At 44.5% G+C, this 24,137-nt stretch overlaps 1 protein-coding gene across 1 annotated transcript; it reads left to right on the top strand.

Moving 5' to 3' along the window:
* Nucleotides 1-3,448: 3,448 nt before the first annotated feature.
* Nucleotides 3,449-23,546, top strand: LOC142574179 (glutathione S-transferase 1-1-like). Its single transcript, XM_075683329.1, has 5 exons — nucleotides 3,449-3,645; nucleotides 9,423-9,481; nucleotides 11,769-11,910; nucleotides 20,355-20,525; nucleotides 23,274-23,546. The coding sequence occupies exons 1-5, from the start codon at nucleotides 3,505-3,507 to the stop codon at nucleotides 23,409-23,411; spliced, it is 651 nt and encodes a 216-aa protein (XP_075539444.1). The 5' UTR covers nucleotides 3,449-3,504; the 3' UTR covers nucleotides 23,412-23,546.
* The last annotated feature ends 591 nt before the right edge of the window (nucleotides 23,547-24,137 follow it).

Below are 24,137 nucleotides of genomic sequence, written 5' to 3'. Positions count from 1 at the left end.
GATGCTTCAAAGCGGTACAAAAGCGCCTCTAGTGAACGCGGTGTTGCCTTAGAAACGAGCTGTTTCTAAGGCTCAGGCGTGCGTCGCTTGCTCAGGCGCACATTTCGTTGTCGTGCCGAACGCTGCGTTGCTCGACGCTCACCGCGTCCGATGCGGGGCGCGTAGTCGCTGCGCCGTAGCCCATGGTCTAACACCCCTTGGCGGGTCGACGGGAACGCTGTCGCGTTCCACTCTTGAAGGCGAAGCTTAAGCGTCCTACAATTTTTATGTTTACAAGGAAACGCTGGCCGCGAACTCTATGGACGAAGGCATCTGGAGGTACTGCAAGGAACCGGGCGCACCGCTTCGTGGCACATGAGATACTGATGCGTCGGTGCGCCCAAATGGCGGACGCCGTGGCCGGTCTATGAATTCGTGAAACGCTGGAAAAAAGGTTTCTTTGAGTTTTCGCGTAATATAATTATGTTTTCTCTTATAGTCAAATTACAATCCGACACTATAATGTCTGTAGGTTGCGTTTAGGTCGCACACTAAGATTTTTCTACGTATTTTAGCTTTCTATATTCAATTCCGTAGCTTTCTTGCGCCACAGGGAGGGCATGAATATGGCTGGTCCGAAAATCCTTTTGCCGAAGGCGACGTACGACGCCATGCGCTGGCCGCCGACCCTGGATGTTTTGCGATACGGGGCTCTTAATGCTACAGCGTTAAAGTGTGCATGCATCGACGCTACGTGGCCCGCATGTGAAATCGTATGTCTCCTCGCGTGCTAGGACGCATTTATAGGACATGTTTCCGCTGCTTGCTAGAAAGCGCGGTCATGGCTCAGTGGTAGAGTAGGAGACTTCCAAGCAGCAGGCCCGGCTTTAATCCCACTAGGAACTATGCATTTTTTCTCATTCCCGGCAATCGCTACTACGGAGATCGTTCACCGGCGGCGGATACCTTCGCCAATCAAAACGGCTATTGGAATGAGCCCATAACAGCCCACGCTTTAATATTTAAAATACTGTGCCTGAAGCAGGATAGCGAGACATGTGAACCTACTGAAAGAAAGAAGAATAGAACAGGAGATGAAGGTATTGAAAGAAAAGCATAATCGAGATTGAAGCTACGCAGAAAGCTGCAGGCACACCGGACTGAAAAACAACGTGTGGACTTAAGCTGAACAACGATGGGAATAAAGCCAGTGGGTTGTTTGAGTTGTCCCATGGAGGTCATGTGCGAAGATACCAAGTTGATTTTCAAACACGGGACTTCTCCTGATGAGTATAGCGACAAAGAAGATACGGCTACAATCGAAGAAGACCCAGGTTGAGGGTCAGCTAAGTCACTGAAAAAGAAGATAGAGCAGCAGAAGACTCAGCTTTTGAGAGTTCTCGCTTTTGCATTACCGAACAAGGGAACAGGACAAATCCAAGCTCCTTCAACTTGCGCGTCTGCCGGTGACACAACTGCTGTTGCGAATGACCCTATGAATGACAGAAAACCTGACAGGACTTGCTTAAAAAGGAAATAAGAATTTTAAGGAAATGGGGGACAAGTTGAAAGAAGAGGAAATCTACCAGAACAAGGCATGCGGGATTTAAAGACCCTAGATATGTTTGCTTTTTTCAAGTAGCGACAAGCTTTGACGCCCTGCTGACGAATCTCATTGGGCGGCGCTAATTCCGGTAGCCACGTTCTTCTTCCTAACGCTGTTCCCATCGCAGTCAGTTGCGCGCTACTGCGAGCAAACGTCAGGGCAGGCTGAAGACACAATATAGTGAGCATTCAGTATATCTGTGCGCGTTTGTATTTTTTCTTCGTGCGAAGGATTTTCTGGGGTGGGCGCTAGCGGAGAAACGCGATAGGCGTCGGTACTGTGCGACCGCAACACAACACGGCAGGCGTCGCCGTGAAGATGACAACGAGCACCATCGGTGTGTGGTTCACAATTACGGCGATAGATTTCACGCTCAGCATGAACAGTGCTGTGCTAAGCGCCTTTTGGGTTCGTATTTCATAAAGAAAACAAGTGAAATTTAATCAATGCTTCAGGAGTGTGCTCTCTGTTGAACTTGGTTCTAGAGTGCGCGACATATGTTGTATGTTACAGTTAGTGACTTTGTGTTGTAGTGAACGTTATATTGTAGCTGTGCAGGGTAGTGAAAAGTAAGGTTGAGTTTATTTTCACTTAGGTGAAATTAGGTTTTCTTTGTGCCGGGTGACCTGTGGACTATGAGAGCTCGGTAATTCTACAGTGAACTTTTGCTAGAGCATGTGGGAAACTGTGTGTGAAGTGTACTTTTGCTCGGAGTGGAGTGCAATATATTTCTTGACCTGTGTCACGGTAGAGACATAATGCCACGGTAGAGACATAATGCACATGTGAAGTATTCATAGAGCAAGAACTTGCGTAAGTGGAGGTCATTAGGGAAGATAGGCGCCATCAAACTAGCCCTACGAAGGGACTGTTGTCGCACTCATTTTTTACACACAATATTCTTTTATGCATTGAAGCACAAAAGCAACTGGAATGCCCAATAATTTCATTCCACACTTCGGGAAATATCTCGGAACTTCTGTCATCCTTGAAATTCATTTGCATTGAACATGTATTGCATGCAAGCTCACCGGCTAGAAATCGTAAAATGCAGTGCGCCGGAAAGTCGTTAAATAAGTTAGTGAATTCTTGCTGATTTGCTGAATATGTGTCTTGATTTATTGGGCTAGTAATTTCACTTCTTTGAGTAATCTAGCTCAGAGACCCGAATTATGCTACCTACCACAGGCGATTTTCGAAAATGCCATAAAACTTAAACATTATCAACCTGTACGTTCTGCATTTTCACTATACCAGGAGGGCTGTGTTTCAGCGATTTTCTGGTGTCATTTACCACTTTCATCGGTAGGACTCGCTGCACCGTTAGCTTGGACATCAGCGGACCTATACCGGCTCTGTGTTTGTCAAAACCTAGACACAAACTATAAATTTTCGGCCCCAGAGTGTTAAATGATGCAGATCATAGACAGCACATGATGTGGAGCCTGAACTGCGAAGGCTTTTTCCACTTTATTGTTATTCGAGACGTGCGCTAGGTTCTCTTTCTTTCCTTCTTTACGATGCCAGTATTGCCGCCCAAGGCTGGAATGCTTTTTTTTACCTAATCAACTCAATGATGTGGCTGACGTCACTCCCACATAGTGTTCCGCCAAACTGCACGCATGGCGTTATCTGTATTTTTCTGTACAACGCTAGAGCAGATTGATGTTCGCTATCAGACTGCAGACGTGACAAGCACACCAATTTGATGTTCCGTGCCCCATAGTCCAATTAGCAGAACGGCCGTAAAAGCACATGCGGCCGATGCACTAGATTACGTGCCTTCACGTGCTAAAGCCATTTCTGTATGTTTTTCACAGCCGTATGCTGGGCACAAAAAGCGTTCGCTTTAACAAGCGCATTTTCGCTGTTAGCATTCCATTGCTGGAGACACTTACGATAGTTCCACTTCGACCAAGATGGTAGTCGTCCTGTACAACGTTGTAGGAAGCCCACCATGCGTCTTTATTCGTTCCCTAGCTAAGGAAATTGGCCTCAATTTGACTCTTAAGAATATAGACTTGAAGAGTGGCGATCATCTGACCGAGGAGTTCCAGAAGGTCCGTATAACAGAACGCTTTTTGTGGCTACCAGTTAAGCAAGCGTTGTCACAAATGGGAAAACATGTGCAGCTGTGTTGGTATAGGTAATGTTCTAGTTAGTTAAATTGTGTCTAAAACCTACTAGAGTGCTCTAAATATTTATGGGGGGGGGATAGTGTTCGTGTATGTGTACTTCAGATCAGAATTTAATGCTATATCCTAGCCGTAAGAGCTTGTAATTTTTGTATCGTTAACAACTCTCCGACTTGCTGGTCGGTGGTCGCACTGCTAGTATGTATGTTACAGGATTGCGTGTAGGTTGTGGACTTGTCTATTCGCGCTTGTTCGAAATGAGGTAACTAATGAGGTGTTTGTAACTAGGCTCCTGCCTGGCACGACTGCTTCTGCTTTGAGGTCTGGAAGCTACTGTTACGTTGTAAAATATGTCGATGAGGGACAAAAAGAACTGAATCCCCCGAAGCAGCAGCTACAAGTAAAACGTGTTTTTGAGTTTGGTTAGCTAGGCCATTCGGGAGCATTGTTTAGGTAAAGGTTTGGCTGTTCGAAAATGTCAGCTAAAAAGTGAAGAAACTAAATAAAACCACATAATGAAGTTTAAAGCATTGTAAATGCTAGTCAATAACGAATTAAGAAAACTATATCAAAGCAAGCTCATGGGTCCGAGGGAAAACTGACAAAAGCAAAGAAATGTTGGAACAGTACGAGACCAGCCTCAACAAGTGATGGCAACATAGAAGAAATTTAACGTCTACGTATGCTACTGTTTTCTCCCATACAACTGATCAAATCACGCTCCACGAGAAAATTGCATAGAGCCTTTAGAAATAAGCCCGATTTCTGAAGGTAACATGATGGTGCAGACACTTTTGAGCAAGGATGGGGCGCCATTTTATATAGATACATCAGCTCCCTGAACTTGAAATTTACTCTCCTTGAAAAACAATTCATATAACCTTTTGCCCACATCAACATATTGCGACCTCTTGGCAATTTACCACCGCGTACAATATCCAGGCTCATAGCAATTATAGAAAACTTCCGGCAGACTCCATCTCACAATCAGTTGCACTGCTAACCACCAGGTCGCGAGATCCAATCCCGGCCGCGGTGGCCGTCTTTCGATGGGGCGAAATTCAAGAACACCCGCGTGCTTAGCTTTAGGTGCACGCGAAGTCTGCACGTGTCGCGACAGTATATGTGTTCCGGCAAGATTGTCTGAGCACGTTATACAATTTTGTTATGGAGTGTTACATTTCAAAACCACGATCTGAGTATGAGGCATGCCGTCGCGGGGGGTTCCGGCAACCTGCATCACCTGGGGTTTTTTAACGTGCACCTAAATGTAAGTACACGGGTGTTTTCGCATTTTGCGCTCATTGAAATGTGGCTGCCGTGGCCGTGATTCGATCCCTGCGACCTCGTGATTAGCAGCCCAACACCACAGCCACTAAGCAACCACGGCAAATTTCTTGCCGTTGAAGAACGGCATACTTGTACAGCCACTCTCGCATATCCAGTGAGTTTAGTTGGCACCAAATAGGCTCATTGAAGAGCGGGATTTGCCCAGCGGCCCGGCTCAGATGAAAGAGGTTTGTTGAAAAGCGACACATAACCAGTGAGGCAAGTTAGTGAGCCAAGATGGCATCAAAGGGATTTATTGATGCGCGGCACGTGCGGATTGTAATTCACACAATGCCCAAGTTGGTCCTGCGATTGGTTTCAAACCGAGTTCGATCGACTCAGTTGCCCAATAATTCAGTCGTTAGCCCATGGACTACCTAGAGACACAAGTTGACGGCAGAACAGCAAGATTCGGACATAGTCCGACAACGTAACGTGCGTGAAGCGTATTAAGTAGGCGAATGCATTAAAACGTTTCAGCTGCAGGCATTCAACATTTCAGCTATTGTAGGTTATAGCGTGCAACATTCGTACTTAGAAAAACGCCAGACGAATGCCTGTTCACAAATACATTTCCAACAAACTACGAAACCGAAAAGGTAACAGCTTTTGCTAGCTTGCATACCGTCTTGCTCTCGGTATACATAAGTGTCCTCTTGGTCGGTAGTGCCAGCAATCGTTCCGTAGAAACGTGATGGCGGTTGATTCACAGGTATTGGCGATACGTTTGGCATACTATGGAGTATATGTCGCCTTGCAGTCTCCACTGAGCATAGTATAGGATGCTAAAGAAACAAGCTAGAAAATAACCCATACGCCCAAACCTTCTTTTGAGTAAAACTATTGCACGATTCCCCGGCTAAAGGGCTCCCGCAAATAATGAAAGTGATTGGCACAAACGTAAAACGATTAGAACAGCGGTGGCCCATTGCAAGCAGCATGGACGTAAGAAAACAGTTCGAATATGGGCACAGCAAAGCAGCTAAGACACTTTGCGTCTGCCGAAGTGATCCGTGCGTAAACACCGTTGAGTGAATTTGTCCAAAGGAACTGTATGTGGTTTAGCGTAAAAAAGCAATTAGAAGCTTTATTTCCAATTGTACGCGGATTGTCATCATCAATAAGACTGCTTTCCGCATTAGTGGCGCACAGCTGATCGAAGCTTCTTGTGTGAGCTGGAGAAAATAAATCTCCAACCAAACGAATCGCCAGGCGAAATGTTGCCTTCCTTTTATTGCGATAGTAATTATACGGACCCTTACGGTGCTTGGGCCCCAACAACGACGCTGGCATGGCCGGTTGATCTTTTTTTTTTTTTTTGAAGGATGCCGTTGTGCTGTCGAAACCAAGACAACATGCGCTTGAAGGAGTAATCGTGCGTATGTAGCCTAGTAAATACTCATTTAAACTATTCAACGATTCGAGAGAGGGGAGGGAGGAGGTGAGTCGCCCGGTGTCTTCACAAAGGAACACTACGTTTCTACCGCAACTGGTTCTTTCATCAGCCTCACCCTACGGACAGCGCCTTCACCACCTCCTTCCACGGGTGTTGCCTGCTTATAGTGGTAATAATATTCGTCCTAAAGAGTATACGGCCCAGGGGTGCGACTGGAGTGTTTAGTGTCACCAGCAATGAAAAGCGGACGCTGCATCAGACCAACAGTCCTTCGAAGAAAAACAGCAAAGTGTGAATGGGTATTACGGCTACATTTGAATGGAAGGATGGGTTTGTGACAGCGTTGAGCGTTAGAACGACGGAAACACAGCAGGAAGTCTATCTTGCTTATTGTATGTTTGTTTTCAGCACTTAGATTTCTTTCGTAGTAGTGTTGAACAAAGTCACTAATCAAGAGACTTTTCTTTTGTTTATGCTTCATAACCGTTGGTGGTATACAATTCTATTTGGTGAAACCTCTATCACGAAGGACTAGGTTTAATTTAGAGCAGTATGGCTAAGAGTGCTGAAGATGACGGGTTCCCTATGTTTTACTGTGAACTGTGTGGAACCAAGTCAACAGAAATCTTGTAGCTGGATTTTCCTTTTATTTAAGTGATCGGGTACATTTGAATATACCTAAGTCAGGAACCTGAACTGGCTCAACTGCAGAATGCTTCGCTTCTAGCAAAAAAAAAAGAAATGTGCGGCAGCCCAATCATACATGACTTTCTGTCGTATGTAGCAGAGCATGCAGCTGTAGTGCTCGGGCTGTCCAGATAAAAATTGGAAGTCAATGTCATTGGACATGCGACATTTTTTCCCGCGAAACGCCATCTGTAGGTTCCACTTGCTTCGTCAGCTCTGTATCCGTTCTTGATGCAATATGCGAATAATTTCTGCGCAGGAATGGCTATTATTCTGGTGTTAAATAATGCAGCGGCCCTACCGATATTGCTTCTTTTGTTTTTGTACTTCTATCATATTCTTCAGCGCGTTTTACAGCTCATGGCATGACTCCATAATACTTTATTTTCTTCACCATGTTCACTCACATTTTCTCCGAGAACAACACGAAACTACCACATAACTGCAATGCCACCTTGTTCCACAGTTGCATAATAGCGGTGGTGCATGTGCTACTCGATCAATTTTGGCATTATCTGGAAAACGCAGCCCAGGAATTAAAAAACCGACCTAGAGTCGTCTCAGCCGGCTCTATTTTGCACAGTTACGTTAGTTCGTGTGCGACTTTGAATGAGAAACCAAGCCGGCGCGGTGTCTGTACTCCTTTGTTTTGGAACTTTCGAATCTCTTCTGCTCTGTGTTATATATTCGCATGCTTTGTGAAAGCACAACTGCGGGTGCAGTTACAGCAGCGAAACGACGCTTCCTGGGCACATCCGTCCTTCTGTCCACAATTTTTTTCTTTCTTTTTGTTGCTGTTATACCAACAAGCCTCGTGGTCGCTAAGTGGCTATGGCGTCCTGCTGCTAAACAGGAGGTCACGGGTTTCGACTCCTGATCGCGGTGGTGGTATTTGGATGAGGGCCGAATGCGGTATTGCTGGTATGCCTAGAATATAAGAAATGTTAAGTTACTCAGATAACCTTTCATTTAAAAGAATAAACAGATTCGGAGGCACAACTTATGTTTGTTTGACTACACCACACGAAGAAATGTACCATGAAGACAGAGGAAGCATAAGGGAAATTATTCGTGTTTCATTTAAATGGAGAAATAATAGTGTAAACAGAATTCGAATTTGCACGAAAATGCAACTTTCCCAAGGTGGGAGTGTAACCCACAGCCTTACGCGTGCGGCGCTTCGCCAGTCACGATACAACGGCGGCAATGCGCCCGACCCTGTTGCTGTCTATTTTTGTATGCGTACACGATTAGCGATGCCAGGCAGCCAGCGCCACTTGCGCTTAAGGCGGAGGGCATGTTGTAGCATTTCAACCACTGGTGCTACGCAGTACGTCACGTGAGGAGCAGGCGACTTGGCACTAAAGCCTCGCATGTTGCTTAATGACGTCAAGACTGCCAAATACGAGGCCCTCGCTCTGCAATGCGGGAGATGAATAAGGGAAGCCGAGGGGTTACAGTTTTCGTCATCCAGTTTAGCGCCTAAATTTTATATTATTGCGACATCACTTACATGGACACTCCAGGCGCATTGCAGCCGTCGTCGTCACCGTGATCTTCCGTATAAAGTTCAAGGGCGATAAAACCGTCGCTGCGTTTCCTGTGCTGTACGTGTGAGTGAAAGCGGGCTAGGGGGGCCGACGACGCGGCTCAATCTCGCCCGCACGAATGGAAAGAGAGCGGAGAGGAAGCGCGCCGTCTTCCGTCGCGCGCGATCGGCACCCAACGTTGCGAGGCACCGGGAGGAGGGGAGAGGCGTTCTAGCACGCCTGTAACAGTGCATGTGGCGGCTGCGCACAGTCGCGCGGTCCTACCTTGACAGCGATATGCTTGGAGGGCAGAGTCTAGGTGCGTCGCCGGCTCGTAGCTTTGTACGTGCTGTGTGTTCTCGGCGCTTAGTTTGCGTTGAAACGATAGACAGCACGAAGGTCAATTCGCTCGCTGCTGCTGCCGCGTTTCCTGACGCCGGAGTTTTCACAGTGAGTGTCCACAGTCAACGAGTTTGATCTGTTCATGTTTGCTGTGCGTGCTGACACCATGCTTTTTAATTTAGTTAGCAATTAAGCGAAAGTTTACAACTTGATACAACCGACAAAAGTACTATTCTTACTTCGTATGGCTGTCTGCTAATTTGCTATCTTAATAAATGCTTCTCCTTTCTGACAAACTGAATTTTTTGTTGACATTGTCGGCTAGAGCTCCTTGTTTAGCACATGGGGCTCCGGTAAAGCGTCTATAGCTGGTTCACGTGGATGGGATCGCTGCCCTAGCATTTCTCTCTTCTTTGCAGGTCAACCCCTTCCACAAGGTGCCCACGATTGACGATGACGGATTTGTGGTTTACGAAAGGTATGCGTCTGGCTGTACAGTTGTTACCTTAAAGCGGCGCTGAACCACCCTTCGGGCTTGGTGAAATAAGAAGTCCTCGCTTAGCTTACGTTGCTGTCAACACCGCAGCCAAGTTTCGCTGTCGTACGCGGCGCGTGGAGCTCGCAAGCGGATCGCGAAGTACTCTTTTTTTCTCAAGTGCTCTTTTCAACAGAATGCCCTGTCCTTACTCTGTTCTGGACGCTTGATTACGTCATCGGACACTTCATTTTGTCATTCCCTTAGACGGCAACTATTGGCCGATAGATGACAAAAGCTTTGGTTGCCCACATCACGCAGATACCGCGGCTGTCACTGGCTAAGCGCACTGCGCCTCGCTGAGGACAACCACGTTTGGCTTATATCTAGCGCGTCATAGGCACCAAAATTGGAAGTCGTGGCGTCTATGTTAACAACCAAAACGAAATTTGAAGTGCGTGCCAAGGTGACACCGAGTGGTGTTGTGGGCATGCCCCACAGCGGCGTAGCCTTTCCAGCACAATTCATTGAAGTAGGAATGGGAGCACAGCGGAGGTCGTGTTTGACAGCCAATGACTCTGCTTCGGCTGAACACATTAAAGTACATTTTGCGACAAAGTATTTCTGAAGCAGCCTATTTCCACTTCAAGTGGCTTTCGAAAAAAAAAAGTGATTCAGGGCGCCTTTAACGTAATTTGTTCATTCGCAAGACAGGAAGCCGATGCATATATTTAGCTGGGGTGGAATTATTATGCGCATGGAAAATTTGGCGCTTTGATGATAATTTGATACGCTTGCGCCATAATCATTTGAAGGCGTGATTTCTTTTTCTAAATAGATATTTTATATACAGTATGAAGCGCATAAGGCGGTTTGAACTGTTCGGGTATACTGCTAGCAGAAGCGTAGATTGCTTGCAGTAAAAATCGCAATATGTAGCTTGCTAAGAAAGCACTATTTGATTACCGTTTAGTTATTTATTCGAGGTGCATGGTGGAATTATGTTGCTAAAGCCGAACTGCTGTGAAGTCATGTCCGCTCAGCATAGATCCTATTAACAACCACTCCAGAGCGATCCGCCCTCGAGATCTCAGTGTTACATTTGTGGGCTTGCTCTTGTGGCCATGGACAAAATATACCCTGACAAAAGTGTTAAGGCGAAATCGGAGAAGAGAATAGAATGTTTTCTGGCGGTACCGAGGAATGAGCGACGTAGATGGTTAGAAGAAGCAGCAGGGGAGCGGCGTGACCTGCATAGGCATGTGACAGGCGAAGTATCGATGCTTGAGATAAACTGTGGTGGCCTGCATACCATTGCACGGTGCTGTCCGTCACACTGCTTTCTTCGCACGCCCTTACAACAAACGATCATGCTACTCAAGGGTAACGCAAGAACTTGTTCGTTTCTCTCTCACTTCTTTTCGTTTTCCTTTCTCCTAAACCAGCTCATTTACGCAAGTCAAAGTTGCAGCACACGAAAGGCGTGCCCACTCACCAATTTTTTTATCGTGTCCATACCGCTGTAGGAGTGATTCTGTGGGTTCAAGTGCTGTCTAGCTGAAACAGTAGCCCGAAAGAATAGCGGGCTTGATCTTAACCACAGCGTTCTTGTTCGTAGGTCTGATCTCTAGTATCAGTCGACACACACAACAGTCCAGTGTTTCAAGTGTGGTTTCACAAAATTTGTGCCACTGGCTGACATATTAACCACTGTGTGTCTTCTTGTCACAGAGAAAAGTATCACTTTGGCATACTTCTAATATAATTTTAACCTATTGAATCTAGACCAAGCTTCCCAAAATCTTTCGTCTACTAACACTCTGAGAGGCAAAAAAAAAAAGATTTATTTCAACTCTCACATCCATCTTTCAAAATAATTTTAAGGATCCCAAACAAAATTTCTCCAGCACTGTTTGTTTTTTGTCCTCCCTGTGTCCTTCATTCTTTTTGGGGTAAGCTACTCGCGTTGCTTGGCGAGCTGAGCAGTCCACAAGCTATGATGCTATGCAAGCTATACGGCCTGTGAGCAAAGAAGTTTGAACCACTATGGACAAAGAAACAGGCTTCGCTCTTTTGAAAAGGCGCCGTTAACATCCACTTGCCCGTAACATGTCAATAGTGCCCGCCGCTGGGAGTATAGACTGATGAGAACGGGGCTTGACGAATGCACTCTGAATGTCGCGAAAAAAAGCGCGCGCAAAGCGAGACACGCACTATCACCTGCCAAGCATCGCGTCAAGGGAGCGTCGGCGGCCGCACCATCGTGAGTCGCGACGCTCTGTGTGCGCAGTAACGCCATCGCCTACTACCTGCTGCGCAAGTACGCTCCCGAGTGCGAGCTGTACCCGGACTGCCTAAAAACCCGGACCCGGATCGACCAGGTGCTGGCCGCAGTTTCCGGAAACATCCAACACCACGCAGAAGCCTTCTTTGTGAGCATTCTATCTCCGCTTAGTTCAGCGGGGTCTGCTTAGTTCTACCTGGACATATGCAACACTTCTCTCTAAATTAATATTGTCGGTCTACTATGACGGTTTAAGACTCTCGCTTAAAATTTATTATGCCACATGCAAAATTGGAATTGGAATTGGAATTGGAACGCTTGGGAGGCAGTTCATGGCGTAAGTAAGAGGCTCTTTTTGGTTATGTGAAAAAAAAAGTAATAAACGCACCGACCTGTATATTGCAACGCTCATTGGAACAAAAAGCGTACGACGCAAGAAAGTTGCTGGTTGAAGTTTAATTCGGACATGTTTACGTATGTTCGAAGACCAGCGGAATGGCCAAGTAGTGCCGACCAAAGAGGAAAGGCTAAAGATGAAAAATACACTTGATCTCTATAAGGACTTATAATCTAGTCATACTCTCGGAAGGAAAAGGAAGTAAATGCTTAGGATAAATTGTCAATTTTATTGGGTTACGGAGTCCGCTGCTGAGCGGTGTCATCAAGTGTCAACAATAACTAAATAAGCACGCTCTGTTGTTATCGGCAAGCTTGCTACATGCACCTATCATACAGTGTTTTACTAAATGTTATTCCTGTGGTCCTCCATTACCTGTACCCCTAATTCATTCTACACTAAGCAATCAATAAGCTTAACGAGTGCCTTATCTGTGACTGTACTTGAACCATCCTCAATGATCTTGAGTTTCATTTGCCTAAAGTGGTAACCCATAGCATCTACAATCCTCCTGCCAAGGTTTGAAAATAGTGCAGTCTTAACAGTTTCAAAATTCAGCCTTCAGCACACCGAAAACTGGAGATTGCGTGGTAACCATAAAAAATTAGTTTCTTTTTAAGAAACGCGCTGATATAGAAACACTACTCTATCAATTGTTGACAGACTGACATTTGTTGTTTGGTTGTAATTATAGCAAATATATTTAAATTCCTGGCCGGAACAATAGCCCTATTGGGCTAATTTGTGTCCACAATCCGAAGTTGTATGAAATGAACTATTGTAAAGGACTTCATGGCAATAAAAGAGATGACGATGATGAGGAAATTGTGCGACAACATTACGTGAGCGACAACAAAACGAGGCAGATCAGCTGAGAATGACCAAAAATGCCGCTTAGCCAACAAAAACGTTCGCCGGTACATAAACAATATATGAAAGAATGGACGCACTGTAATGACGAAAATTGTGCGTCTTGAGTTCAATAGAATAAATACTGGGATGCATTTACTGCAAATGGTGCTTTGCAATTATTGAACGAATACAATGATACATGCTATACTAAACAAGGGTAATGAATTGAACACTGCGATATAGCTGGTCGTGTAAATAAGACAGCTAGATTTATTGCTATTTGCATTATTTGCTTACATCAGGTTTTTTAATCTATCTATCTATCTATCTATCTATCTATCTATCTATCTATCTATCTATCTATCTATCTATCTATCTATCTATCTATCTATCTATCTATCTATCTATCTATCTATCTATCTATCTATCTATCTATCTATCTATCTATCCATCTATCTATCTATCTATCTATCTATCTATCTATCTATCTATCTATCTATCTATCTATCTATCTATCTATCTATCTATCTATCTATCTATCTATCTATCTATCTATCTATCTATCTATCTACACAATGAGTCAACCTGTTTACAGCATTGATCAGATTTCAGTCGGTTCCCAGTCACTGTGGTGAGCACTGCAATGAACTGGCCGATGCCGAAGCGAAGTAGGTGCTCGAAGAACCAGAGCCACTGCTTGCGATTCCTTTTTCAAGAGTGGACGCCAACTACCTTCTCTCAAGTGTCATCCGAACAGAGACAAAAATGGTCACAGTCCACCCCAAGGACTGGACCCTGCCATAAAATTTAGGCTACCACCCAAAATTCAACGCGGCTGTGCCAGCCTCCTGCACATACTTAGGCTGGGGGTGGCGTTAACCTACGGGTACGTGCACCTCATGCGACGCACAGAGACACCAGACTGTGAACTGTGCAATGTGAAAGAGACTATAGGTGTTGTGCTGCGTAACTGCCCTCAGCACATGGAAGAGCGTCAAAAGTTTAATAATGTCCTCACGCGCCTCGGAAGCCTACCTCTGTCGGATGACGTTATTTTAGGCCCTTGGTCAGACGTTATATTGAGTTTTATGGCTATCAGGCCCTACATCATTTCTTTAAAGCACGGACCTGGACTGTAGGCTTTAACTTGTCCAGAAGCCTTACTATATGCTTTACATCTTTCCTCATCATCATCACCCATTATTCGTCTTTCTGTTCTCATTTTCCTTTCTTTCCCTTTTCCCCTTCCCCCAATGCCGAGTAGCTGGCTAGAGTAATGTACCTCAGGCGGACCTCTCTGCATTTCGTATTATTAAACCTTTCTCTCTCCGACTAGGTTATGACCACTCCTTGGTAATGCCGTCCTGTCCTTCCATCGTTGTCATTCTAACTTTACCATCCGACTCTCGTCATGTCGTCGGCATCACGCCTTCTAGCCGCCCCAGGGACCACAGTTGCCTAATAGCTTGAGCCACTAGGTATGGGCTCGTGGTAGAGATGGCGTCGTGGTCATTGCATCGTCGACATTGCAGCTTTGTCTTCCGACTCTCGCCATGTCTTCGTCATCGCACCATTGTTCTCATACAGTCGTCATGTGATCGTTGTCATACTGTCATAGTGAGGCCGTCCGCGTCATTCCATCATTGTCACTCCAGTTTTTTTATTCGCCCTTTTCATGGCGTAGTCGTCACGGCACCATCGTCTATAGTCAACACTACGTTTTTGTCAGGTGATTGTCTTGATAGAGTACTCGTGCTGTCATTGTCCTCATATTGTTGTCCTGTCATCATTGCCGCTGCTTCGTCGTCGTTCAGCCGTCGTCATGCAGTTGTTGTCAATACCGTCCACTTCATGCCTCGTGGTCATTGATCGGCGTCATTCTAACTTCGCTATACTATTGTCGTTATGCCACGAGTGCGTCGAGCAGCCTCTTGAGCGGTAAATTTTGCGTTTATTCGCGGACTTTTTTCATGCTCGGAAAAACGTTTATCCAAGCGACGGCCAATGACATTACGTTGGCTCTGCTTAGCTAAGTGACATTTGAATATTTTTGATTCTTAGTGCATTATGGGTGGGACATACTGCATAACTAGCGATTAAGTTATAATGCCCTTGCAAGACATGTCAAGGGAAAAGCGACAGGAAAGGGTGCAATAACAGACGATGTATTCAAATACGGAGCTGATTTATGGTTGAAAATGGTTCGTCCCTTTATAAGGAATGCCTCAAGTCTTTAAGTGTACCAGAAAGCTGGAAGAATGTCAACGTTATACTAATCCATAAGAAGGGCGACAATAAAGAATTGAAGAATTATACATTTATTCTCTTCCTCTCGGTATTGTGTAAGATATTCACCAAGGTAATTCCCCATAGAATGAGGGCAGCACTTCAATCAACCAAGAGAACAGGCTGGCTTTATGAAGGGATATTCTGCAATGAATCCCGTCCATGTAACAAGTGAGGTAACTGTGAAATCTGCAGAGTGCAATGAACTTCCCTATATGGCTTTCATAGGTTGTGAAAAGGCTTTCGATTCAATAGAACTAGCGGCAATCTGAATGTATTGCATAATCAAGGATTACGGGAGGTATAAGTGAATATTTTGAGAAATATATACAAAGATTCGACAGCTACATTGGTTCTCCACAAGAAAAGTAGCAAATTACCTACCAAGAAAGGGGACAGGCGAGAAGACACAATCTCCCCATTGCTATTCACTCCATGCATAGAAGTATTCAAGCTATTAGCCTGGGAAGACTTAGTAGTGTGGATCAATGGAGAATGGCTAGACAACCTCCAGTTAGCAGATCATATTGTCTTGTTCAGCAACACTGGAGGTGAATTGCAACAAATGATTGAGGACCTTAACTGAGAAGTCGCAAGAGGGCGATCGTAGGTTAATATGCAGAAGACAGGCAATGTTCAATAGTCTAACAAGCAAACACATTTTCATGATCTGCATTCAGACTCTAGAATCTGTGCAGATAAGTTGTATATTCACCTGAGACCGTGATCATGAGAAGGAGATTTACAGATTACAGTTTTTCGTCAACGGCTTTTCCGCGGCTTTTCTTTCGAGGAATCCGTGTGGGTTTGCTTTGTGGCAATTGCTACGATTGGGTGGATGTCTCATTTTCTATTTATTAATTACGTTTCTCCACCTTGCGTGCTTCTGCAGAACTATTACGTCGGTATAAAAAGGGTTAGACTGCATACGCCAGGCCTTACCACTTTATGAGTGGAAGCTTACCACTGTCGTTAAGTTCACTACATTAACAATAATCTAGTAAGTGCAGTGAACTTAGCGTTTTTCAGGACGAGTTCCTGGTTGAGGTGGACCTAATTTGCTGCTGATAACATGAGCTTTAGCAGAAAATTTCAAAAGAATTATTTGTTTATTATTATTTTCATTAGTGCTTTGGGGCCAGCTTGAACTGCGAATTTGAAGGCAGACAAATTTTAATGCACCCTGATTTTTTTAAATCTTGAAAGTTGGACCTAATTGGAAATGTTCATCACCCGCCATGGTTTCTTAGTGGCTATGGTTTTGGCCCGCTAAGCACGAGGTCATGGGATGAAATCTCCGTCACCGTGACCGAATTTGGATGGGGGTAAAATGCGAAGCCACCCGTGTTCTTAGATTTAGGTGCAAGGTAAAGTACTCCAGGTGGTCCAAACTATGCCCGAGTCGCCCATACGATGAGACTCACAATGAGATCGTTGCTTTGGCAAGTAAAACCCCATGATTCATTTTTGAAAATACTTATCATCAAATTCCAATGGGAAATGCAAGTGGTACCGACAAAAAGAGAATGCCGGGAGCGCAGCAAAGGCGGCCCCGCTATCATATCAAACGGAAAAGCATCATGATGGCAAGCATAAGGATGTTTGAAGCTGAACGTCTCAGGCAGTCGTGGGAGGTGCTGATGCGTCCCACTTCTTCCAGCAGTCATGTGCGAATGTGCGATATCATTCAAGCTTCATAGGCGATATGCGTGATACCATTCAAACTTCATACGTGATATACGTGACACCACTCAAACTTCATACGTGATATGCGTGATATCATTCAAACGTATTAAGTGACATACGCGATATCACTCAAACTTCATGCGTGATATAGGTGAAATCATTCAAACTTCAAGCCACACTTCTTTACGGGGCGCTGCCATCTTACGTGCCGCGGGACGCGTGTGGTTCTGATAATCGCCTCGATTGAGTTTTCGAATTCGATGATGAATATTTCGAACTAGGCTCGCTTTCCAACATTTCAAAAGAATATAAATGCTCGTCATTATATGACTGCCGCCAATGTTGTCATTTAGGCAACTGCAAGGCAACTGCAAATAATGAATTTTTTATTGGTCTTGTGAAGCGTGCATAACTAATTGCAATGTATGCCCACCTGGCCTTGGAAATCCTCTACTAAAATGCTGCGTTCGCTGCTTCATTACTCCTTTATAAGATATCTTTATGTAAAAAAAGACGCCCTGCATAAGTGCTGCGTGTGCCAGACCAATAGCCTTTTCAAAGTGCGTCCACATACCACGCGCAAATTCGCACCAATTTTACGCATACCTGAATTAGTGAATTTCTCCATTGGCCACCATATCTATATTGTTCCCTGCATTTGAAAAGGGTATCCTGTTTTTTTTCGCCTAACGTAAGGAAGTATGGAAACACAAGATAAAAATTTCCATCTAAATACTGAGCACGGGCGTCTACGGCGTCTTTTGTACCTCTGTGAATGTCGAAACAATGTTTGCTAGTTAGCGAATGAACCATCTTTCGGGAGGCGCATCACCGCTTTTTCACCATATTACTAGCGGGAGAGATAAACAGCCGACTGAAGATGTCATGGAGGGGTAAAGTATTGTAACTTCTAAAGCCATAATAATATGTATAAAGAAAGATCGCTATGTATCTAGACACATAGAATAATATTTATGTGGTATATCCTACAAACAAATACAGAGGCCTAACTCTTGCACTCTGCAACTTGAGGACATTTCTTAAGTGTCCCGAGTAACTGTCTACCTGACTTACATTTATTCGCAAATTTAAACAGAGTCATTGTTTTTCCGATTCACATGATTAGCATTCACTTTCATACCAGCCTAATGGCTTCTCAAGGAATCATTTTACAAGGATGGTACACGTGGATCTTGAAAAACATCGAGTAACGCACACGAACAGCTACAAATTCTTTGTAGCATTTTTCATGAGCTGCCTTAAAATATAACCACAATATTTCTTTTCTTCTTTTGTGTATGGCGAAAGTACAAGTATCTTGCATAGTAGGCAAATGTAGGACCTCGCAATGGCGGAGATTTTTCTGTCAGCGCATCACTGCGTGGTCTTTGGGTACCACGTTGCCAACACCATCATTTTTCCCTGAGACGAAGTTGGGAAAGCCTAAACGTTTATTTGAAGTGCAAACGCCTTTTAACGATCGCTGTTTAATTTGAGCCCCTGCTAGATAAAGCCAATAATACGTGTTGCATGAATGATCAGATGAATTATTACCTGATGCAGCTTGGCGAACACTGCAAAAGCTATACTAAAGACAAAAAAGAAAACCAATCTCGACATTTTAAATATTTCTTGTATTGCGAGTATTACCACACCCAATAAAATGCCAACTATTCTGCACATACCCCGTGCTCAAAAGCATGATCTCTCTAACAACGCTAAAGAAGTGACAGGCCTGCGCGGCACACCTAGCACAGTCAGAACGTAAGCTGGAGGAACGGCTCCTTAGGAGCTCCTTTTTCGGCAGCACGCACTAGAGGGTTTTCGCAGCGAAGTCTCCTTGCTTTGTTTTCACGAGAAGGATCAGAACTGTGCAGCCGGCGTCGTCGTCGAGCTACGACTTGTGCTTCTGGACAGCGTTCGGCCGAACCTTATGTAGCCTGGTTGTAGCCGCGCGCGTAGCTCTACGATTGGCTTCTTCATCAGCGGCTCGTGCCTTCCAAGCATGCGCCATAAAGTATAATAAAGAGAAAACACAGGTATTGGGACTTTGCCGCGCGCATGTGACATACCCTGACCCGTGGCACGATATGATATTGATGATCATGATGAGTTGTTGGCATCTCCTTTGACACAGGGCAGTGAGAAATAGTCACCTAGCCTGCTTGAGTTAACGAGTTCCAGCTAGATGCAACTGCTACATGTCCGGCAGCTGGTGCAGCACAACGCAACTGCAATGCAAATTTGGGATCTAACGATGCTACGCAATGCGCATCTCACATCGCATGACATGACGCACCATATGATCCTTATGATAATGGTGATGATGATTTATTGTCATCCTCTTTGAAGCGGGGCGGTGGAAAACAATCCCCTAGCCAGCTTTATCTAATCAGGTATGCTCTACAGTTTTTTCATTCCAGTATACTTTTATATCTATCCTCAGTCTTTTTCCTTTTCAACCCCAATCCATCCATTTCTTACCCAATCGCCAATAATGGGCAGGAGCCGCATACTTTATAAGAAATGGAAACTTGTGCCTCTACCTTTGCACAACTACATGGTGCGTCATCTAGTCTAATGAAATGCGACAGCAATGCAAAGTGTGCACATCTGTGGCTATGTGGCACGCATCTCACGTCACGTCACAAGTGACACGATACGATGCTAATGAAGATTATGATGAATATGAAGATTTATTTGCATTCCCTTCGAAACGGGGAGGTGATAATAGTCATCATTAGGCATGTCATACAGGTTCCTTATTTCTAGAAATTTTTATACGTCTCCTTAATTTTCGTGTTCTTCCAGAAGACAATCCGACCATTTCTTGCCCAATCCCCCAGTGGGCACGAGCCTGCCATTAGCTGCGACAGACACAGGCGGCGGCGTTGGACAACATTTCCAACCAAAGCGTCTATTGGAATGAGCTTATACAGCTTACGCTGTAAAACATAAGCCTGCATATTGCTGTGTTCAAACATGATCGCAGTTATTGGCACTTGGTTCTACGTGTCAGCCGCTTAATATAATAATTATGCGGTTAATATGCATAGAAAATTTTGAAGAACGTTTGCTATTCTCGCGTGCTCGTTTTGATTTCTTTGTTATGTATCAACTTGACTGGCACTTATTAGGTTGTTATCACCACTTTTTTCACCTTACGTTGACGTATATGTGGGTAATTTCAGTTACTTGGACTCCATTTGCAAGTTTTCTGCGATCTCGTCCAATCGATGTATGTTTTTTTTTCTTTAGAATTGGTTATTAGTTCGACACAAGTTTCACGCTCATTCGCAGCTGTCTGATACATATAGCCAAGCGCTTCCGGCTCCAGTGCGGATTATTATGCAATGCCTCTTTCTGTGCAGCGTCCGCGTTTCCTTGATCAGTCAAAACCAGAAGACGAGGATGTGCTTACCTTCGAGGGAAATGTCGTCAAAGGCCTAGAGCACCTCATCGGCGAAGCAAAGTACGCTACTGGTGATCGATATACCATTGCTGATTTATGCCTCGTTGGTGAAATCCTTGTTGCTCTCGAGGTAAGTTTAATTAAACGCGAAGCTCAGTTACGCTTCATTGTTCTAATACAAGTACGTCTGTTATCGGCGAGAAGAATAAGGGGATTCAAGGAACTCGATTCTTCGGTCGTTACAATCTTACGAAAAAAAGCAGATAATGAAGACGACGATCGGGAACATTACCGCATCAGCGTCGGGCTTTGCTGAAGTGAAATATTGGGACACCGTAAGAATAGTTAACACGCTGTTTCTGAAAATGGCTGTTTAGTCTATATTTAGAAGCGAAGGGTGGTAGTCTGATCGGCAGTGTTCATGAAAGCTAGCGTGCATCTAGTTGCACGCATATGCACATACCCTGCAATTGTTCGTTACTCTTAATTTAAATGCAAAAATTATCAGAAAAAGTAAGTGAAACTGTACCAAGCAACATGTCCCAGGTGGGAGCCCAAGCCACTTCATCCACACGCGTGCGCTGTTTTACCAGATAAGGTACCACGGCAGCCAACCTGCTGTTTACTTTTCTAGGCAGTTATGTATGTGTACAGGATCAGCGTTGACACTAATAACGAGTTCCGCCTATGCCAGTTGTGCAGGTCGAATTACATTCCATGCACTTCGATATACCTGACGCTTGGTCCCAGTGACCAAGATAAGAAACGGATACACGCTTTGTTCACAAAAGCGCAATGCATCGACCGTTGGTTACCTTTGGCTCCATAACACATTACTCAGAGACGCGACGCCGATATTGAAAGACGTTCAGCTCCGTAATGTCGTCATGCATATAAACGAACGCGATTGGCTGCTGCATCTCCAATAATTCTCGGTTTCTCAGCAGTGTGACTTCTACTTGTTTGAGTCGACGAACATTTTACGGTGTCCCTTTAGCGCGTCGCGAAATGGGGTCAAGTTACGTGTCTAATTTTGCAGGCACCAAGCAGCAGTACATGTCGCCCGTAGTTGAAGATGATTTTTGGTTTGAACACTTAATTTGTAATTGCGTGTTTCCAACTGCAAGTCTAAAAAATGTGGTGTAGACTTACACAGGAAGTAGAATATTCTGAAATGAACGTTGCGTCTGCCATATCGAAGTTACACTTGTACGCACCGGTGAAGTAAAAATTCAGGAAATAATCCAGCAGCTTAAGAAGGCGTTTTCAGATGACTGAAAGAAAGGCTTCCTGATTCGGATAAGCAAACAACATGAAACCGATGCCAGAAGTGATGGCACATCTCAATTCAAACATTCTTGGTGTGCTGGTGCAATGAATAAGGAATTTGTAGTACGTTTATTGAGATGCTCAGGGAGACAAAGTGCTTTGAATACCTTAGGCGGGAATTTTAGGTTATCTATACAAACTACTTATATCGTCTGGAGGGACTGGTGGTTGCTGCAGTCCACGTTGGAATCGGCAGGCCGTACTTAACAACGTCCTGCACAACTGCGATGTGTTAACTAGGCGACGAGTGCCGAGTTAATTACAAAAGTTGTCGTGATTCATTATCAGTTGTGAAATAGTCAAGAATCATAAATTTAAGTTTCTGAGTACAGCGGTTAGGTAACGGGCCGCAGTGACGTAAACTTATTACAGTCTGTTTCTATTCCAGGGGTGTTATAACATAAAGCTATTACAAGCTGTTTCTATTCTATGTCTTGAATCAACCCTCCACGATTGGTCGAACCTACTTCGGTTCACTCCTACTTCACTCGTCTGTTACGCGACGTCACGAAATCCGCCCAAACTCGCCATATGATATGACATGTACAGAGCGCTTAGGCATGATTAGGCCAAACAAAGGGAAAATAATTATTTCTTATTCTACACTTTCTTTTGCTATAACCTTCTCGAGCTGTACATATTTCGCCTTTCGGTCGCAACGTCACCATATCGCTATAACCCGCACGTCAATGTTACGTGAAAGTATTGAATATGCCGTAATTTGCTAACAAAACTGACATTTTTTCGCAATAGGCGGAGGCTGACACTGTCCGAAAGGAATAGGCAATGTTTGCCCATCGATAGCTCTTGCACTGGCTACTTGGAGTTGCCGAAGAGAACGGATATATTTGGGCATAATAAAGAGGTTTACCTGTCAGTATAACGTTGTCGAGATCTTTCGGCCCGTATACGACATCGCTCTGATGAGGTGTTCGGCTCTTCTTCGCTGAGGATCAGTTTTAGCGACGTTTTTAGCTCCGTTGCATGCTGCCGCGATGTTCGATCAGCCGCCACAACCTAAGCAACGGGAAGCGGCAGGTCAATCCCAAACGCTGGCACCATCCTCCACATCCATGCGGTTATCTACTATCACTGCGCTCTATCGGCCCCACCAAAGCACTCTCCACTTTTGCGCACACCTCATCTCTTGTTAGCCAACTAGATACGAAAAACCTCTCAAGGTAGTCAATGTTATTAGCTTTAGAAGCTTACAAAAGTACCCTCCTATATATAATAGAGACGAGCGCTTACTTGGGCCGCCCAAACAACGCCGTGAATCACCACCCGTTGCTTGAGTTGGTGCTCACGTGAATTTGACTTAAGAAGATTGAAATACATAGAGACTGAAATAGTTTTCCGTTATATGACCCGTAATCACGTTCAAGAGTAAAATGTGAAGGTAAAGTATTAAGCTTCGTTTACCAAATCTACGTCGACGTCTTCCCGTCGAAAGCATTGCGTTTTTCATAAAAATTACTACAGGCGTTTTGCTTGAACCACCGGGAGAGCAGCACCACATCAGGCTAATTTGTGGCATTATCTTTTACAGAACGGTTCTGTGGAGAAAAGTAATTTCCCCAAGCTGGCTAGCTACTACGAGCGTGTCAAGGCTGCGCTGCCATACTTCGAGGAGATATACGCACCGACCGTCGACGTCATGAAGCGCCTGTGGAGTGAGCTAAAGTAAACATGAAGTGCGGCTGTGGGAGAAAAGCCGGGAATGGTTCCTTCTCAAAGGGCGAAGCAAAAGGACTCTGGCTCAAAGTGTGCTTTAGTCTGAGTGCTGTGAGGGTTTTTGCACATTAAACGGTTAAACACATTGCATGAGGATTTTCTTGATGTAATAAGGAATATTAGGAAGGACATGGAATAAGTTATTGTCTTGTTCTTACATTTGTTTCCGGTAGATCGTTCTCGTTGGCTCCAAGCCAAGCATCAGACGTAGTTGAGCTTGCACGTACGGAACCAATCTGCATTTACAACTTACCAAACAACACACGCTTTCCCAGATAAATGGGCTGATTGGGTAATACTGAATCAACACTCTCCTTTACAGTAAAGCTTAGAGTTACTCTTTCGAGCAATTCTTATCTATACCTCATTCTATACATTTTCCTAGTGCGGAATTTCACTTGAATTAGTGGCCGCAGCCAATATATTGCTGGAACTTGGATGATAATTCTGGATTAATTTTTTCACCTATTTGATAATCACCGCACTTCTGAATTTGACGTCACATGTTGTGCATTCAACTTCTTTGACACCATCATTCCTCATTAGACTATTACAATCCCATGTTCCCTCGTCCTATGTGGAGCAGCAGGTTTGAGCACGCTAGCTCAGGCTGACGTCTCTTCCTTAATTCAAATAAGTTCTCTCTCTCTCTCTCTCTCTCTCTCTCTCTATTTGCGTG

This window comes from Dermacentor variabilis, chromosome 3, assembly GCF_050947875.1.
Source record: "Dermacentor variabilis isolate Ectoservices chromosome 3, ASM5094787v1, whole genome shotgun sequence".
Lineage (NCBI taxonomy): Eukaryota > Metazoa > Arthropoda > Arachnida > Ixodida > Ixodidae > Dermacentor > Dermacentor variabilis.
Note: the sequence above shows the minus strand (reverse complement) of the source record. Positions and strands in the feature narration are given on the sequence as shown.

Bases quoted from the DNA above. Each gene is read 5' to 3' on its own strand.
- LOC142574179 (XM_075683329.1), top strand. From the start codon at position 3,505: ATGGTAGTCGTCCTGTACAACGTTGTAGGAAGCCCACCATGCGTCTTT. The intron at 9,482-11,768 runs GTATGCGTCTGG...CTGTGTGCGCAG, and splicing joins GGATTTGTGGTTTACGAAAG to TAACGCCATCGCCTACTACC. The intron at 20,526-23,273 runs GTAAGTTTAATT...TATCTTTTACAG, and splicing joins AAATCCTTGTTGCTCTCGAG to AACGGTTCTGTGGAGAAAAG.